This window comes from Leuresthes tenuis, unplaced genomic scaffold (assembly GCF_036924035.1).
Source record: "Leuresthes tenuis unplaced genomic scaffold, fLeuTen1.0.hap1 SCAF_7, whole genome shotgun sequence".
Taxonomy (NCBI): domain Eukaryota; kingdom Metazoa; phylum Chordata; class Actinopteri; order Atheriniformes; family Atherinopsidae; genus Leuresthes; species Leuresthes tenuis.
Genome location: NW_027325361.1, coordinates 18,129,768 through 18,149,690, shown reverse-complemented (window position 1 = coordinate 18,149,690; position 19,923 = coordinate 18,129,768). Strand labels below are relative to the sequence as shown.

The following is a 19,923-nucleotide window of genomic DNA, read 5'->3' as shown; positions in this document are numbered from 1 at the left end:
CAATGTGAGTGTAACGGCGGCTGGGATGCGGCATTCATCCATAAAGGTGCACAAAATGAGGAGTCCGGGGAAGGGGGGGCGGGTGCTGCGGAGGGGAAGGAAGACAGCGACGTGATTGGCGCAGAGACGGAGCGGTAGCGCGTCCCGGTGACCCCACCCGGAGAGCTTTAAAGGCCGATAGATGGCAGCTCGGCATCCTCCCACACCCACAGTGACGAGAACCGGACAGTGGAACGGACGCCAGCGGAATATTCTCTGGATAACGCTCAGAAATCACGGCTGAAGCGGAGAAAAGATGAACAACCGCCCCGCGGATTTTAAAGAAGAAACCAATTGAGAAGCGAACATTCGGCGACTGGTGGAAGAATTTACTGGCCCCACACACAGCGGGAAGTGGTAAGAACTTTGCTGATTGAAGGCTGGAACTTTGCAGTGATGTTTGCACCAATAAGCTGTAGGTTATTTTTCAAACTCTGACGTGTTTAGCGCGAACTTGCGTGTTCGTGTTCGCGCGCACGGAGCTTTACTCGCTTCTAAACTCGATGAGAGGGAAATAAAACTGTCCCAAAGTGCTGTCCGGCGACTGTCCGAGTTCTCCTTTAAAACAAAACAAGCTGCTTAACAAAGCGAGATTTCTTCCTCAAATTAACCTAAAAGTATAATCTCCAACTCCAAATGTTCATTTCGCGTCGCTGACAGCGATGACACAGAAGTCTTGGTTTGCAGGAGATTTCTTTGTTAACTGCCATAATTCCGTAATTACCCCTGTTAATTTTATGAACCATTTGAGTTTGGTAATGGTGCCAAAGTGACGCATGAACGCCGGAGCTCCGGGGCAGTCTTTACCAAATGCTGTATAACTCATAAATCCACGGCAATTTGCATAATTAGGCTTAAATCAGGGCCGGAGGCATCGTGACATCGTCCGGAAAGAGGAGCATTATGTTGATTTTTTTTCTTTCTTTTTAAGCTGCAGATGAGCTGAAAGAAAACCAAACAGATTACAGGATCCAGTCAGAGGCTTATTTGGTAGAAAATAATGCAGTCACGATAAATATAACCTATATCGTTCCGCAAACTCATTCACACAGGCGCGCGCACGGTGGCCCACCTTTCACATGTCAGGCTTGATGATAAATTAATAGCCCCGTAGAGTTGAAACCTATTTGCAGCCACATTAAAAAAAATAAAAGGAGCCCAACTGGGGATCCTGTGCATATTTCACTGTCGATCTGTCACACGTCTCCGTCAGCCTCCAGGCGTCTGAAAGTGACCTGGGACCCGCCGCAGATTGAAATAAACGCCCTCATCCAGACCAGCCAAACTCTCTGGGAGTGAAATAAATGTGTCCCTCGCACCTTGTGATCAACGAGTTTCACATGAAAAATCTTTCTTTTTTTTTTTTTACAGCAGATGGTAATATAAGAAATGGGAGATGTTGCGTTCCTTTTATTAGGACTAATACCATTATTATTAATATTATTATTACCTAACGCGAGCCACACACAACTGTGGACCAATTTAACGATACAAATTGAACGTTAAAATGGCGAGCAGATGGTGACAAAATAAAGCCGTAATATTAAAAAACAGCTGAGTAGAAAAAGAAAGAAACTAAGAGAATGGACTTTTAAATTTGTGTTGCGGGCCAAAATAAAATATATTTGCGTTGATAATCAAATAAACATTTAGTTTGAAATGAAAGAAAAAAAATGGAACCGTTGGATCTGATTGACAAAAATATCGATGTCGGTAAAATGTTTGTTCACTTAAATCGAGCCAATTAAATCTTGTTAATGTGTTTTTATATATATATGAATTTTACCTGAAAGATGTATACATTTTTATTTAAACATTTTACAACCGATATATCCTATATATATACCTGTGTGTGTGCTTGTTGAAAGCCGCTGTTGAAATCTACTGTACATCCTCTGTTTGGTTTTGTTTAAATGTGAGCAGATTTACAGCCCCGCGCGGACATTTTCACCTCAGTTCTTAGTCAAAATTAAATCGTTAAAAAACAAACAAAAAAAAACACTTTGTCACTCTGTGATCAAATGAAAGAAACCAGGAGCGCAGTTTATTTCTACCTGTTGCCATTTCAGTTTCCCGGCTGGAGCAGAGAGTTTCTTAGGAAAGAAAATGTTTTATGTTTCTTTTTGTTGTGGTTGTATCGCAACAGCTCTGCATGCTGAAAACAGACGGAGCAGTTCAGTGAAACTTCAGGCCCACCATCACACCGCGACTCGGCCTCTCTGCGCACAGCTCGTCAGTCATGCAGCACTACGGGGTGAACGGCTACTCTCTCCACGCCATGAACTCACTGAGCGCCATGTACAACCTCCACCAGCAGGCGGCGCAGCAGGCACAGCACGCGCCTGACTACAGGCCCTCGGTGCACGCGCTCACTCTGGCAGAGAGACTTGCTGGTAAGAATCAGTTGCTCATTTTCAGTTCCACATCCAGCACGTTGCTCACGACAGCTGCTTTTTAAAACTTTGACTGCGTGCTCGTGCATTAGTCTGTAACTGACAGATCCCCTGCGTCTTTGACTTGGCCCTCAAATTAAACATGTTTCTTGTTTCTCAACGGTTGCACATTTCAAGACATTATCCTTGAGGCCCGGTATGGCTCCCAGCACCGAAAGCAAAGGCGCAGTCGGACAGCCTTCACCGCTCAGCAGCTGGAGGCTCTGGAGAAAACCTTCCAGAAGACCCACTACCCTGATGTGGTGATGCGTGAACGCCTGGCCATGTGCACCAACCTGCCTGAGGCCCGCGTGCAGGTGAAAATAGCTCCCTAAATACACCCGGAATCGGTCATCTTAAATGCTAAAAATGTTATAAAGTGATATAAATGTGCTGTGGCGTGAAGTAGTCTCATCTGTCGATGCATCTGCCAGGTCTGGTTCAAGAACCGACGGGCCAAGTTCCGTAAGAAGCAGCGCAGCCTCCAGAAGGAGCAGCTCCAGAAACAGAAAGAAGCATCTGGATCTGCAGAGGGCTCCACAGACGACTCCAAAACTGACCTCACCACCACCACCACCGCCACCACCACCACCACGACACTGGGTCCCGATGCCCGCACTCCTCCTCCTCCCTCCTCGTCTTCATCCTGTCACTCAGAGTCAGAGCGGCTGGCTGCAGCACGGCCCCAGCCAGGCGAGATGAGCGTGGAAGTAAACGTCACCTCCCCAGAGCTGTCGGACAGCGAGTCAGCAGCAGAGGATAATGCTGATAGAGAGGAGGATGAAATGAGAGGGGAGTCGAGGGTGAAACTCAGGGAGGAGGCGCTGGAGGAGGGGGCAGCACAGGCGGGGAGCAGCTCTCCATCCTGCAAACGACTCAGCCCCACTTCAGGTAAAAATGTTAGCACACTCGGTTCAAACTGAAAATGATAACAACTACATCCCTGTGAGACAGATCCATGTGTCAAAACATACTAATGTCCACCTCCTCTCTTCCTGTGTGTCAGACTCTCCGTTGAGCTCCCCTGCCTTGCCGACTTCCAGCACCATAACTAGCGGTTTGGCACAGAGCAACTCCTACGCCTCGTCCCCCCTCAGCCTCTTCCGGCTGCAGGAGCAGTTTCGGCAGCACATGGCAGCCACCAACAACCTGGTGCACTATCCATCCTTTGACATGAGCACGCCGTCCTCCCTGCCCTACCTGGGCATGAATGTCAACATGCCTTCCCCGCTGGGCTCGCTGCCTTGCCAGTCCTACTACCAGACCCTGTCGCAGGCCCAGCAGGTGTGGAACAGCCCGCTGCTGCAGGCGGCACCAGGCAGCCTTCCGGGAAGCCTAAACAGCAAGACCACCAGCATCGAAAACCTCCGTATGAGGGCCAAGCAGCATGCGGCCTCTCTGGGCTTAGACACGCTCCCCAACTGAAGCTCCAGGCTGCTCAGCATACGTGTCTGGCTTCCGATCAAGAAGCCGTAGTGACTCCCCCACCAGCTTCCCCGTGACCTCTCACAACAACTTTGCGTATCCATGCAGAATTCAAACCCAACTCAAAAAAAGCTTTCAGAAATATCTAAACATTTTCGCTGCTCAAAAGACTGTCGTGATGACTTCTAAAGTCTGCACTTCACTATCTGCCCACATTTTGCTCATATATAATTCCACTGAAAATGTTTTTTAGATTTCAAATATACCCAATTTCAAGACCAGATCAGTTATAAGCACTATAGGATTTATAAGCTTACATGAAAATGAATTGATAGATAAATGAATGATCAACTGTGACTCTACCTCAGTAAGGATTGTTAAAACCCACAGTCCCCGTTGCCTCTTTGTCATTACGGGCTTGCACCTTGCTGACTGAAGCACAAAAAACACAAAGAACACTTCTGCTCGTTTGACTCCACCGGAACAAGATTATGACTCAATAGATGAACAAACCTGGACTGAAGATGTGACTAAACAGTACTGTTCACCTCTGGATGCTGCTTGTATTTCACTCCACCTGGTCAACATCATCAGGCTGACTCCCTCAAGCATAGATATTAGATTCTGAAACATCCTATAGTCCTGCCAGAACCTCTGAACGTGAACTATGCATGCATGTGCCCTTCTGAGGCATTGCCTACAGCATGACAACGCAGCTGTCATGGCAGTGGCAGCAGCAAAAAAAAAAAAAAAAAGACCTGATATCACAAATAAAGGTCTGATCGGCCAACAGTCAGCCATGTTTTTGCAGGTGAGAGATGGCTCTTTGTTTAAAGTGACAGCTCTCATCTCAGCCTGCAAGAATCCGTGGATCATTGTAAATATCCCTCTGTGTTCGCCACCATCTGCCTGGTTCCAGAGCAGCTCCACGTCTCCTTTTGTGCAAAAGGATTTGAGAGGAAGCGTCCATTTTATTTAGCATCTGCGGCTTCATGCAATGGACCTAATAACAGAAACAGAAGAGGGGGAGAATCTGCAGATGACAATTAAATATGAGCCCAGCTGACATATATTTAGTCAACTGGTGTCGGACTGAGCTCAACACAAGCCAGCGTCTTCGGCAGAAAAACACGCAGGCCCAATCTCAATGTATTATATCACTGTAGATTAAAGACATGTATTTCTCAGTTGTTTTAAATGTGAGTAATTTATCTGTTCAATGCAAGACAATAAATCCCACTTGAGAAAGACTCTTGTTCACTGTTTCATTGGTTGGATTGTGTACTTGCAAATGATGTTGTTTTTTAAAATCAGATCATTTAATGACGAGTTGAGTCATCGTCATACAGAGGGAAGGCAACACAGATAAAGGAATGGACTAAAAAAAAACAACCAACTTCCTCTATCTTTAATAAAGGTGGAGGAATCTTCTTTTTTTTTGGTGGATTTCTGCTCCTTTTTGTCTTTTTTAGTTGAAAGCTGAGTCAGAAGAGGGCCAGAAAAGTCACATTGTAAAGCAGGAAAGATCGCATGGTGGGAAATTCAACCAACCTACAAACACACGCACGGTGTGTCCAAAATTACCCTCAAAACCTTAGCAGCAAAACAAGGAGCTGAGATAAGACTGTGGCAGAATCCAGCTCACCCATTCTCTGTCAGTCAAAATCAAACTAAACATTGATTTGAAAGCTTTTGTGGTGAAAAATTGAATTCTAGTTTCTGTGTTCGACTAAAGACACCTCGATGATCCGTAAATAATTCAGACACAGGGGGTCTACTATCCACAGTGGTGAGGTTTACACACCACATAGGGGCAAACCTGCCACTTGTTCACCCAGAGCAGAAGAACTAATCCTACATGAAATGACTGAGGCAAAGTGTCAGGCTCTAAAGAGTCTCCGACGCACCCGCCCACTCCTCACACACTCCCTGCTCCCCTCGTCCTCCCCCACCCTGTCAGCTGAGGTTTGGCTGCACCGAAACAGAATGCCTCGCCATAAGAAGATTACCTTTGGTTGGGATATCGATGGATTAAGTAAGAATAGAATGAGATAAAATGGGACTGAAAGGGTTTCTGGAGTCAGCAAAGTTCAGACACCTGTTTTTTTTTTTTCCTCTGCTCAGTCTTGCTTCCTTCAATCTATGTCCATAAAAACGATATAACTTCTAAATGGAGAAAGTTAGATGAGAGGTCAAGAAGGTTGACAATTGGGCATAAAAAATAATTCAGGGGGAGCAATGATAATTCTTAGGTTAATTTCAGACGAACTCCTTAAATGTGTGGTCAATTTGTCGTGAACAATCTGGGTTTTGTGTGGTTGTAAGGCTCATATGGGTGTGAGTTAATGGGAATGGTGTGTTAGTGTGTGAGTGTGTCTATGGCAGCTAAGCTGCTGAAGGTTTCCAGGAGCTCTTTGATGTGTATCTGGGCAATGCGCTATTAGAGGGATTTTCCTAGTTGACAGCTCAGAGAATGTGTGGAGGAATTGCGATGCCAGCAGGCTAAAAGAATGCTGGAAACAGGATTAGGATCATATTCTGGCAGCTCCTGTCACTTCATCAATGGGCTAAGGTTTCCTCAGTGACAGCCCTCCTTCTCTGCCCTGTTAAAACCTTTTAGTGGGAGCATAAAAGGGGTGAGAGAGGCGAAAAAACAATGATTGAATAGTGTGCTATGATTTCTGTGCTGGGTCTGCTCTGGGGGCTTTGTGTTGGGAGGTCTGAGGGGGACTGCGTTGATTTGGAGGAAGGGGTGGGTTGCAGGGATAAAAAAAAAAAAAAAAAGGGGGACCTTTTGGAGGCGCTTTGGAGGATGACTGTGGTCTTTTTTCTTTTTTCGAGGGGGGACGGTGTAACATCCAAATCCAAATTGAAGAGCATGTGGAGGGTTTTTTACACTGATGCTGGTGGACAGCAACAAAAGTTTGGTGCCCCCTGGGGACGACAGAAGCAGCAGGTGGGAAGGAAGAAAGCTATTTCTTCAGGATTCACTTTGGATAAGCCCTGCCTGTCTGCACTAAGTGAGGCTTCTCTCACCTTGTGATGGAACAGTTACTTTGAAATGTGGGAGGGTCTCATGTACACTTGTAGACTCCTCTGACTCTGATAGTACCTCTGTGTAGCAACTAGCTTAGTTTTTACTAAGCCCCAATTCTTGTGAAACCATTTACTGTCAACAAATGATATATAAAAAACACAACTAATAACAACTCATTAACTAAATTAGTTTCAAGGCCAGAACTTGATTTGTGGTAAATTACGTGTTCCCTCAAAGGCAGTCTCATATTTCCAATGACATTTGGTTATATTTTGACAATTTCTTTTTCTCACACTTTTGATGTGATTCTTCAGGAAACTGGGGGCTCAGGGTCACAGATGAGCTGACAGTTTCTCAAAGAAATGAGAGAAACACAAACGCACAGTTAAAACTTTGTTCCTAAATAGACGAATAAAAACTGATTGCAAAGATTTGCAAATAAGACAGTGAGTAAAAAGTTTTTATCATGGTGCACTAAAACAGCGTATGTCAGAGTTGTTTATTTGTTTTTTCCTTTGCATGGTAGGGCTCTAACTGTCTTTTTGTGGCTGGAGTGACAAACAGTGTTCACTGAGGACGAATTTCAGAAGTGTTCCTGAGTCCATGCAGTGTTTTCCACCAGTCTGTTTTTAATGCAGTGCCATTCAACATTTGTCTTCAGCCTCGGCCCATGCATAGAATAAGCAGAGTCTTTTAATGATGGTAAATACCACAAATCTATTCAACTGTTGAACTATTTGCTCACACTGCCTTTCAGAGAGTGGCAAACCTCCCCTGATCTTTACTTTCTTCAAGACTCATCATCTCTGGGATGTTCTTCAGGTATCAAGATATTCATCAGTTTTTTAAAAATTTTATTTTTTTTTAAACATTGCACAACTTTTCCAAAATTCTCTTGTGTTTCTAACATGCGGCTGGCATCAAATTCAAAAGGAGGGAATATTTTTCTACTGAATTTCCCAGTTTCAACATTTCCTGTTGTTTTTTAATTACTTGTAAATGTAACACTGCATGACAAAACAGCATAATGCTTGCTAAAGTGTGTATCTTGCATATGCATTTTGAGCTATATCAAAAACTCCTCCCTGTTTGGGCCTAGCGTTGTTCTGCTGAATACCTTTTCGTCAGTGGGTTTATAGGGTGGTCTCTGCCATGCATCTTGGACCATGCAGCACCACCGAAACACCTTCCCCCAAAGTGTAACTCTACACTTTGCTCACCCATGTAAAACAATACTTTTACAATACCACAGGAGTTTGATTGTTGGCGACAAGTTATATAATGCTGGGAATTACAGAGTAGCATGCAAATGCTAAATCCTCTTCTCTTTCTCCTGAGAAGTGGATGAGACGGACTGTATCTGCAGGCTTCACTCTGGTTCCCCAGCTTTGTGCCACAGAGACGCTCTCCTTTCTCCCCCTGACTTGGGTGATAATCCTGACACGCACTGTCTGCATTTTTTTCTGTACGTGTTTAAGCGCATTTGCAGAGCATTTATCTCTCCAATGTAAACCAATTTGGCTATAAGGGCCTTGGGCCAAGCAAGGCGCTGGAGGGAAGAAAGGAAAACCCAAACCTAGCAGATGTGCAGAGAAAGGAGGATGGGAGAGTTGGTGAGGACGTGGGGGTTGGCGAACAACTGAATGCAGCAAAAAAGGAAAAGCGGAACCGCATGGGAGAAAAGAATGTACCTTGTCCGAAGAGTAAGCTTTTGAAACTTGGGATAGGGGCCTTTAAAGCCGATAGAACGTGGATCACTGAATTGTTGAGTCACAGAATCTGAGGAAATCAAACGGAGCTCCAAGTTAATCCCGTCATAGTAAAATCAGTGAGCACACTTTGGGGATCCCAGCCCCATCTGAGGAAATCTGGAGCCTGCTGTATTGACAGGGCTGCTTTCTGATACAGGCTATACACCTATATCAGCTGCCTGTTAATCTGCCTTCTCCTCCTCCCACTACTCCTCCACAGCATGTCGCCTCTGCTGGTAGTAATGGCTGATGAAATGGACCAAAGATGTAAAAGCTGCCAATCTTGCTGCTTCTTGATGTCTCCTGTAAGTGGCTCTGGTTGCAGAGTGAACTTGTCACTTTGTGTCTGAAAGGTAGGCACCCTGCTGTGTCTAACATTACTTGCTGCAATTCTGCAGAGCCATAAAGACTATGGGCTCCTTGGTCCCTGAAATGGGACATTAAGACAGAATCATCCTAGTTTAGTTGTGGTGATATCAAGGTGTTTTATTTGCTGGCACACAGGCAGGGTCTGAATGTCTTTGGATGGCTTTTAAAGTACCTGATCTTATGGCCTAAGGTTCCTGTAAATGAGGTGTTTGCTGCTCTTATCAATGAGACGTTACATGAGAAAAATACTTCGGCCAGCTGAATGCCTCTGCTGTATGATTACAAGAGGCTCAGCTTCGCTAAAAGCTCTCAACAGCTAACTTCTCCAACTCTGTTGCGTACTTTCTTTTGCAAGTTTTTGCATTCATCCACCAAAGCCATTGGCACCCTCTGAACACACTGGCACAGTAACACTCGTCAGTTTCATCTGAAGGGTTGAAGGGTAAATCCTGGGTTAGTACTATTCGTACCATCATGAAAACATAATGGCACCATTTCCAACATGATACGGTTTGAACTAATATTTTTACATAAAATACTATTAGAAAATAGTAAGAAAGATGTCTAAAAATAGGCAGCATAATGCTCTTTCAGCAGGGTCGTAGGACTGGCTTAAACAAGTGACGACTTCAAATTTTAAGGAGCAAAGTAAGCAAAACTCTTGCTGGCTTTAAAACTTCATGGTTCATGAATAATTTTAATCACAAACAATTTTGGTCTCCAGTTCAAATATTGTTTACGGTTATTCATTTTATTTTTTATGCGCATTTTTTATTTCTCTTGTACTAACTGTCCACATGTGTTGGAATGCTTATGTCTATATGTTTAATGGTCTTCCTCTAAGGAAACCCTGTCTTTATATCAGGTGCAGCTAATAACAGTAGGAATAATTGTTCTGTTGTGCTTAACTGTCTCCAAAACATTGTAATTTAGTCATGTAGCAGAGGCTTTTATCCAATGTGACTTAGAAATAATAAAAGTCATTAAAATCAGACAACACGCACTGTATCAAGATGCTACAACTGAAGAAGATAAATGGAATTCTGCTTTTACCACTTTTTAGTCTGAACACTTGTGCATCATATAAATAAATACTGATTTCAAAATCAAATCAGACCCTGTATCTTATGATCAAAGTGAAAATAGCTACAACATAGTGAATAATGTTGAAAACGACAAATGATATTTGTTCATATTGAATTAAATGGGTCAGGTAAAACATAAAATCCTGTGGGGGAAAATCATCGCACTGATTCGGGAAAACTTTGGAAACTAGTGCCAGTGAAAATGTTTCTTGTCACATTAAACATCACAAGGTGATACTAGCATGCCAAATAAGATCTATATACAAAGAGGCTGTAGGAATGCCACCTTCTCTGAGCCCTGACTAATTTAGGCTGTTAGGACTTCTAACAGAATCTGCTCACATTTTGAGGGCGCCTCAGATTTGAATGGATCCGGATGGACTGAAATAAAGCTGAAAACTGGCAAATTAAATTGAATTTATAGACAATGTATCCTCCAGGCGACAGAAGAAAGGGACTATTAGCACACAGTTCTAAAAGTCAGTATCTGTGATGGTATGAGGGAACATTAGGGCGCATGGAATCAATAAGGTCTGTGAAGGCACCATTGACGCTAAATTATGTACACAGGCTTTTGAGCAATACACGCTGCCATTATGGCATCTTTTTCCAAAAGAGGCCTTTTATTTGTTCAGCAAGACAAAGTTAAACCACATTCTGCACATATTTCAAGAGCATGAGTCAGTGGTAAGAGTCCAGATGTTAAATCGGCCTTCCTGCAGTCCAGACCTGCCACCTTCTGAAAGCATTTGCTCTTTTGCAAAATGAAATGCTTAATGTCAAAGGGAACGTTGAGTTAGACTAAAGATGAATTCAGGTAAAGATTTGGGCTGCCGCAATTAATATAAAATATTCTGTCTATCAAAGGTAATTTGAATTACTCAACAAAGACAGTGCAATGTTCATTATCTGTATCAACTTTAAAAGAAAGGGTACATTTTCATCTGCCCCCCCCTTACCATGAAGCATAAACATGTGCCACATTACATTTTCCAACAGGGATTTACTTTCAATTTAAGATAACTAATTTATCTTATTTAGCTATGTGATCATATTGCACAGTATGAATAATCTATATATAGATTTTAATGTAATACGTATTGCTACCAAATTGTTGAATTATTTAATGAGGTAAGCTGTGATGGAGCATTTATGTGAGTTTGTCATTACTTCTGTTTCAAATCCTGAGGGATTTATGAACAATGTCAAGTTCTCTCTGAAGACCTGAGTCTCTTCACTGCCTCTTAAGGCTTAATGCTCCCTGACTGAGTGGCACAGCGAGAGCCACACTCTCTCTCTATGTGCCGCTGATAATGCTAAGAACAACCTCTCAATTCCAGCTCTCCTCCTCGCCTAATGTGCCCTCCTTCCTCCACTGCATGCACATGGCCATTTCCATTCAGTGGGGCAGATGCAAAAGACACGCGACGGACTGTAATGGCAAACACTAACATTGTCTCTAATGGTTTCCCATTCCAGGAAAGTTTTCAAACATATGTAAATTTATGTAAACCCAACAGAAACACATATTTACAATAGCACGGGGTAATCACAATATGACGACATGGTGCGCTGGCCTTGTAGATGAAGGCGCCATGTGTCATTAGCCTCCCTTATCTCTTTTCTGTTGCCTGCCATGGCGTCAACGCAACAATCACTCTGAATAAGAATGAAAATGATCTGCGCTCATCTGTGGCACCTCTGAGGAAGGTAAAGGCGAAGGCAAAGGAGGAGGTTTTTGGGCCCCTCGCAGCAGATGGGTGCCTTGAAGAAGCACACCTTCACATGAAATTAGTTCATTAGAAATTTAATTCAGCAGCATTGTTTGCTGTGTATTATAACAGATGGCACAGAGGGGGGAGGAGTCTCAGCAGAGCGTTATTGCACATGTGTCACATTAGAATAGCTGTGAAATATTATCTTACGAGGAGGAATAAAAGCAACCGTTACTCTATGGGACAGTCATCACTTTGTTTTATTCTCATTCATCAGATCACAGAAGTTGCAAAAAGGAAACACTGAAGAAGACGTTATGTTGTTATATGCAAATCCATAATGATATTATGAAAGTCATCATTTTTATAATTTTCTAGATCCTGTTCATTATGTACCGTGTTAAATATTAAACAGGAAAAACAAAACAAGGACTTATTTCATATGTACTAGTGCAAATCCAAACTGGAACCGAAATGTCATAACATGAAGATAATTAGACTCTAAAATGATCAACACACTTGTTTGATTTACTTGATTAAAAACGTCTGTCAGGGAGTGAGATAAAACAGATGGACATCATCAAATCCGAGATCAAAAACTGGTTAATATTTCTTTCAGTAGTATAAGTCCGGGTTCCTGAAAACCCAACGAGCAAAAACAACATCTCAGTTCATTTCACAAATTTCCAAACAGCTTTTGATCAAACGTCCTGAATTCTAATAACATTTTTGTCGGTTTTAAAGTGATTAATATCTTCTAACATTTTGTACAGCAATTATTTTGTTGTACTCGTAACCAAAAAGTGGCGTCTTCATCAAAAAAGTGTGCGCCCTCACATTTACCTGAGGCACGTTAGCTAACTGAGGCAGCCCCGCCTCTGGGAACCAGCATGCTCTACTTTCTGTTCTGCTTGACTAGTTGTTCCACCTCCTTCATGAAGCGCAGGCAGAGCTCCTCCTGCCACGGCAAGGCCACACACTGCACCGCCACGGGCAGACCCTCGCCTCCAGCCACAGCCTGAACACAGACACAGACTCCTGTCACTAAATGGTCTGCAGTCGTCTGCCTCCATCTGCTGACCAAAAGTGGAACTTGTGCTTTACGAAAGAGACACGAAAGACTGAATGATGAGAGAGTGGACACAGTGGTGGCCACGAGGAATCGCAGGTATCAAATAGCAACAATTTAACAAATTACACATCACTGCGAGCAGTTTTTATACACATTTCACACTGTGTCTGAGCTTTTTTAAACTTGGAAGTTACTATAAAGTTTGAAGCTGATGGCTTGAACTTGAAATTTTGTTTATTTCCTTACTATTTGCTGACTTCTTACACACAAAAGCTGCCTTAAAGAAATAATTGATTGGTTAATAAACTGTTGCGTCAGCACTTCAATTAAGATACAAATATGAAAATAAGTCAAACGTTGCATGATGCATCTGGGAAGTATTACAACAGGTTTTCACCAGTTTGTTTATACATTGCACAAAGGCTGAAACGCCTTTGGATCACTTAATGTAAATACTGGCCAATGCCTCTGACACAACCTGAAAAAACGCAGGATATGACCTCCACAAATAAACGGTGGTACTTCAAGGTTGTAGAGAAGAGCTGTTGCATTATATCATTGTGTGCTCTTGTTATTTCTTTCCAAACCCTCCATCACCTGTTTGAAGAGCTTGTCCCACGTGTCATGGTAAATCCCCTTGTAGTGCTTAAGTTCCTCCTCATCCTCTGCCGTTACCGTGGAAACGGGGACTACACCGGCAGGAAAGTTGAGGAGATTGTAAATCATGGTGTTACTGGAAACACCTGAAAAGAAAGAGAAAAGACTCATGGATTGTCCACAATGTAACACTTCAATAGTCAATAGTTTATTAGATTGGGTCAATTTTCCAATCCAACTTAAGGGATTTCGGTGTATTTGAAGTTGAGTTGTGTGAGGTATTCATGAATAGTCTTACCAGCTGGACACCGTGGTCAGAGTGCTTTCAGTTTGGAGAAACAGAAGGTTTTAGCTAATGCTAAAAACTTTTTAAACAACTCAAACTCAAGGTAGTTTGACAATCACTTCTAAATTAGATGGCTGTATAGTTTGTCACTACACTTTCTCGCTTACGGAAAAGTATGTATAGCGCAGTGGTTTTGGGTTCATACTGGACATGAATAGCATTCAAGGACCCACTTCTTAACTGATGCAGAACATAGAGTTTGCTCTTTAGAGAACATAGAGTTTTAGGTTTAGCTCACCTGTCAGGAAACAGATGAAAAAAAAAAAACAATGGCGAAGACGGCTTCTACTTTTCTAATAATTTGCAACACTCCTTTTAATGTTGCTAACATAGCTGCTCACTATAGCGTACTTGTAAGCTTGCCACAGTAAAGGAAGTTGTAGGCTGGTCCGATAGAAGGGCACAACAGCACGTCTATGTTGCAGCGCTTCCATTCTGCTATCGTCTCACAAATGTAATCCTGAAAAAAAAACCCAGAAGAGTTCAATTTCCCCATTATGCATTCATATATATGTTCAAGCATCACTAGCTTATAGATAGCCCACCTCAACAGCAGCATGCTGTTTCCACAAATCTGGAATAGATCTAAAAATAAGGAAAGAAAGGAGTCTGTAGCATTTTGTTCATCACATAGGAGGAAGTTACAAGTTAAAAAGCCATTAAGCACAAATGATCAACGTAAAGAATACTTTCTCACCCAACTCCACAGACGGCTCTGAGGACGGCAGCTATACGAGGGGACTGCAAAATACATGAATACACAATGCATCAGTCAGAAAAATCCCACAGTTAATGGGATTATCAAATAACTGCTGAGATCAGCTTCAAACCAATCAAATTCAGGAATATCTTTGTTTCTAATATGTACGCCACAGAGGCAGAAAAACTCACAAAGGGTTTGAGGATGAAAAATAGGGTTTTCTTCAACCACTTGGGGAGCCTGTACATAGAAATCTGGTCCCTGAGACAAGGGTCCACGGGCCCACCCTCCCTAAAACAGAAACAATGAAGTGTTGTAGTGCAATAGTTTCAGAGCAGTTTCAGGCCATTGTTTACAAAAGCTTCACATTTCCAATGCAACTGGCTGCATGTAGGCACAGCATCAGCACTGCAACGTGCTCATCATAACGACAAGGTGTGTTAGCGTTCTGAAGGCTCCAGTTTCCCCTTCTGTCATTTGCTGTCTGACAAACAGAGCAGTTGCATTCCCAGCTAACAATTGTCAGATTTCAGTGTAGACTGAGCTCCAAGAACAACTAACAGAGCAACATGTCCAATCATGTGCATTATTCATCAACAGCATTGAGCCGACACCCATTTCTTCACGTTTTTCCTCCAATGAGTCAGACTTTCTTGTAATTTCTTGAAATGGTCATGAACAATAGTTCTCCTGTCTTTCTGAAGGTCTTTCAAAGTTTTCCTCGGGTCACTGGCTGCTTATTCACTCATTAAGTCAAGTCCTTGTGGTTGAATTTTTTTTTAATATTCAACACTAACCTACCAATCATTCAAGCATTAAAAGGGCTTGAATGATTTAGAGTTGATTTAACAGTGGCTAAGAAGAAATTCTTAAAGATGAAAATATTGAGGTATGCCAAATGACCCAAAAAAGGGGCCTGAAAAAAGGTAGCAACAGGTCTTATGCAGTAGTGAATCCTACTCAGAGCCCGGTCCTCAATGTTATTGAAGCAGTGTGGGATCATCAGAACCAAAGGCAGCCGACATCCAAAGAAGAGAACTGGAGAGCTACTCCTGAAGACTACTTAAAGAAATTACAAGACACCTCGTCCAAGAGGGTTCAGGCTGCGTTGAAGAATAAAGGTGGTGGCACAACATATCGAATTTCAAGCCTGTTAGAACTGAACAAACTCTTACACAAACACTTATAGAAATGAATCCCAGCATGTCTTTCTCATTTTTCTGGAAACACAAACAAAATAAGGTTCTGTTGAAGACTTTTGCTCAGTGCCGTATCTAAGTAGTGTCACTCTGAGCCCTGACACTTCATGTTACTTGCATTAATAAGAACAACTCACAGTTTTTGTAGCATGCTGGCACTTCCATCCGCAAGTACACCCTTTACTATGAGCTCAGGGATGATGTCGTCTAACCTCAGAGGACAGAAAGGCACCAACTAAAATCAAAAAGGACCTCATTAGAAGCATCTGTCACACATCTTAGGTGGCTGTGATAATACACAGCGGTGGTATGCGTGTGGTGCAGTCTTACAGTGTGCCCTGCGTGCTCTAACAGAGCTTTAACCTCTCGGATGCAGCGCACCGCGCTCGGAGCCGGGTGCGAGTAGCCATCGCTTTCTAGGTAACCAATCCTAAGAGGTTTGGAACTCTCATAAATCTAGAGGAAAGACATTTTTTTAATTTAGAACTGATATTTATGAGCAGAAATTACGGCCTTTGTTGCTTATTCTAGGACTTTCATCAAGGTAAAATAGAGAAATAAAGCAATAGAATAAACAAAACCAGTTGGTTTAAACATGCAGTGACCTGACCTGCTCATACTGTCTTGGTAAAGAAAACAATCCCCCCCCCCCTTACCACATCATGGTTTAACAAGACCTGTGCCGCCCTCTGGACATGTACACAGGCGTGCTCATTAGTTGCAGGAGTTCCTCACCATTTGTTACAGGTTTGCTATTTATTCTTTTTTTTTTTTAAAACTCTCATGCATCTTCTGTAAATAATCTTATCATCGTCATCACAGCTGAGTTCTGTCTGTTCCCTCAAAGTAAACATATCTGTAATGCAAACAGCAGTCAGCGACAGAATTTTTAAACCAAGTTTAGCTCATAATGAGTGCGAGAAAATTCTTGCGGCACGGTTCTTTTACTCCCCGCTCTACTTGACAAACCCATGTCACGTTTGCATCTGACAGAAAACGGACACAAAGGAGGATGTAGATATAGTTTTCTACAGCTCCAACTCTATCCATCTATCCTTGAATTTGAACTCACTGCAGCCCTTGAACGGGATAAAGTGGGCAGAGAAAAGTAATGAATTTGTCAACAAAAAAAACTCCCCACAAAATTAAAAATGACAATTTCATGCATGTTGTGCACCAGACTAATTCCTGGAACTTGTGTTCTCTTGTAAAACAGCAAAACAGTCCTGAGATGGTGAGATAAACACATATCTGACCGCATTCGACACACCTGCATATTGAACGGTAATGGTGGCACAGTGGGGTCCAGGGAAAACATATGATCACAGAGAAGAGCCTGCATGCACAGAGCCAGACTGTCCACATCCCTTCCCATGGGCCCAGCAGATGACAGCACTAAAACAACAAGACAGAACACATTCAACCAAGTGTCCCAGGTGAAGCTGGTGACATGCAACTTTGCTTTTAGTGTACATGCCAGTGGAACATATTCATGTTGCCTTACCAGACTTTTGCCCTCGATAAATGGGAACTAGACCCTGTGAACTGACATAAAGAGGAGCTGCACTCATATAAAATTCAAAGAAATTATTGTGTAATAACAGCCATAAAACTGAGCGAAGGAGACACACCTTAGCCTACCCGCCGTCGGCTTAAAGCCGCAGATTCCACAGAATGAGGAGGGAATGCGGACACTCCCCCCAATATCAGTGCCTATACCAAGGAGGGAGCCCCCTCCCCCGATGAGAGCCCCCTCCCCTCCGGATGAACCTCCAGAGGTCTTCTGGGGATTACAGGGGTTCAAGGTCTGCCCATAGATAGGGTTGCTGCAGTCATAACTGAGGAGGAGGAAGAGCAGACAAACACATATGCAGAAATTTACACATGAGAGAACACACTGGTTTCACAAGGACAACAATGGCCCAGTTTAACGTTACTTTAACAGTGCTTGGGGCAGGTTGGTTTTCACAAAGGGAATAGCTCCTTGGCTCTTTAGAACTTCAACGAGCACACTGTCCCTCTGGGCAGGCTGGTCCAGATTAATGATCACACCACAAGTACAGTCATGGTCCTTTGTTGTAAAAAATGTAAAACAAGAAAGAAAAGACAACAGCGTCAGCAACGTCAAAACAGCTGCAACACTTTCACATGTACATTCACATTTGTCATGCAGTTAACCACAAACACCTTGTATGATACATTGTCTTTGATGCTGACTGGAATGCCATACAGGAGACCGTCCTTGTTGGAGCCAACCGTTTTCAGCTGGTCGAAACTCTCGAGCAAAATTTCGGTGCAGCAGTTCAGCTTCTCGTGCACAGCCAGGGTCTGTCGACATGAAAAGACAGGTTCACGTTTGCACTTTTTTTCCTTTTTAAAAGGCTTCTTTTTGTGAGAATTGAAGAATGAGGGGATTCTATGTGGTGCTTTTATTCTTACAGGACATACTTTTCTGCACTCAGATATGTATAAGTGCAAAACCACAAGTCAAAAAAAAGCTGCTTAAATTGATTGATCTGCAGTAGCGAGGATGCACAAGTCATCTGGAGACTGCACCTTTTCCATGAAAGTGTAAAACACATCCTCGGTGCTCAGTGAGCCTTCCTGCAGCTGCTTTCTCAACTCAGACAGCGACAGCGACAAGATGAGAGCGGAGTTCATGGAGGGATGCTAGAAGACCAGTGATACAAACAAACAAACACAAAATATTCATGACGAAGAAAATAGAAAAAAAATAACTCACAATCATGCTCACAGATAAGTGTGTGACACCGTTATGTGGCATTGTTATGATTATTAAACGCTGCAGTTTAATACTTAGTCTATTACACACTTAATGTGGTCATTTTAACTAAGTGTCAGGACAGCATCATGTGCCCCATGGACCTGAATGGTACAAGCTGGCTCAGCTCATTCAGATACTGTTAAATAAAAAAAAGGCAGTTTGCGTTTCTAGGTCAAGCACAGCACCGAGAGTCTGACAACAAAGGTAAAAACAAACTGCAGGAGGTCACATCATATGGGTTCATATACGATGCATTTCAATTTCTGAACAAGTTTCAGTTCAAATCAAGCGTGTCATAGCAGCGCTTTTCTTGATCAGGGACTATTCATCGGAAGCGTGAACTCTCACCGACTCCTTGTACCGGAGCACCGCCTGCTCAGCCCGCTGCAGGCTCTCGGTTCTCCGCTCTCTGGCACTCTGGATCTTCTCCTTGGTTGTTCGATGGCCGCTCACCGTCCGAACCAGCACCAGCAGAGCTCCCACACCGCAGGCGGCAGTCGTCAGTAGAGACACTGTTCGGCTGTCCAGCTTCACATCCTGAACAAACCGCCCTATTGTTTGCATTGTGTTCAGTGTTGTTTCTCTGCTAACTCGGGCTAACACTCGCGGCTGTCTGAATCACGGACTTGTCTTGACTTTAAACTCCACAGGTGGGCGTGGTTGGCATTAGATCATACTTCGTGTAGGACCTCCCTCTATTCAAGTAACTTTCAGTTTATTTAAAGTGATTTTCCGAGTGATCCTCCGTGCATTTGCACGACGGTACGTTTGCACGACAGAGGGCGCCGGTGCAGCCTCCACCGACAGATTCTGACAACCCCGCTGAGCACAGACGCACTGTGTGCATTTTAGGAGTATTTCAAACCACTTTGCGATCAATTGCCATTATCTTCTCACTTGATGCAATCTTATTCCGTTTTGTGTCTCCTTTTCATCTCTTTTTGATCGTTTCGTCACCCAGTTTGTCACTTTAATGTCGTTTGAGCCATTTCGCATCCATCTGTAACTTATATAGCTGTTGGCACATCCAGTGTTGTAAATAATTGATTAAGTATGGTCAGCCGACAGTGCAACTCTGTGTTCATGGCAACAGTTTCATCAGCTCACGTGTTATCATTTAAGATGATCTTTAAAAAATTATTTTAAAGCGTAGCTTTGATTGTTAATCCCCTTGAGATTTACTCTTAAATTTAAGGGAAGATCTGAAAACTGCTGGTACAGTTCTGTCTCCCTTCACTGGTGTGGATTTAATTCACTTCCCCACCAGAGAAGGTGCCCCATTTCTATAAAATCAGGTGACATTAGGAGCGAGTGGTTTTAACAATGCACACTCAAGATCTGTCCAGAGCTGAAATGTCACTCTCTGCCCCT

At 43.0% G+C, this 19,923-nt stretch overlaps 2 protein-coding genes across 2 annotated transcripts; one reads left to right on the top strand and one right to left on the bottom strand.

Moving 5' to 3' along the window:
• Positions 1-215: 215 nt before the first annotated feature.
• Positions 216-5,116, top strand: LOC140311321 (diencephalon/mesencephalon homeobox protein 1-B-like). Its single transcript, XM_072388706.1, has 5 exons — positions 216-396; positions 2,186-2,432; positions 2,610-2,788; positions 2,906-3,362; positions 3,478-5,116. The coding sequence occupies exons 2-5, from the start codon at positions 2,279-2,281 to the stop codon at positions 3,894-3,896; spliced, it is 1,209 nt and encodes a 402-aa protein (XP_072244807.1). The 5' UTR covers positions 216-396; positions 2,186-2,278; the 3' UTR covers positions 3,897-5,116.
• Positions 5,117-12,095: 6,979 nt separating this feature from the next.
• Positions 12,096-19,246, bottom strand: faah (fatty acid amide hydrolase). Its single transcript, XM_072389650.1, has 15 exons — positions 18,901-19,246; positions 18,324-18,437; positions 17,955-18,095; positions 17,705-17,838; positions 17,399-17,605; positions 17,272-17,312; positions 17,038-17,162; positions 16,098-16,223; positions 15,905-16,002; positions 14,760-14,859; positions 14,566-14,609; positions 14,414-14,453; positions 14,220-14,328; positions 13,523-13,668; positions 12,096-12,871 (listed from the first exon to the last, which is right to left on the bottom strand). Exons 1-15 carry the CDS (start codon positions 19,114-19,116, stop codon positions 12,749-12,751), a joined length of 1,764 nt encoding a protein of 587 aa, XP_072245751.1. The 5' UTR covers positions 19,117-19,246; the 3' UTR covers positions 12,096-12,748.
• Between the last annotated feature and the right edge of the window lie 677 nt (positions 19,247-19,923).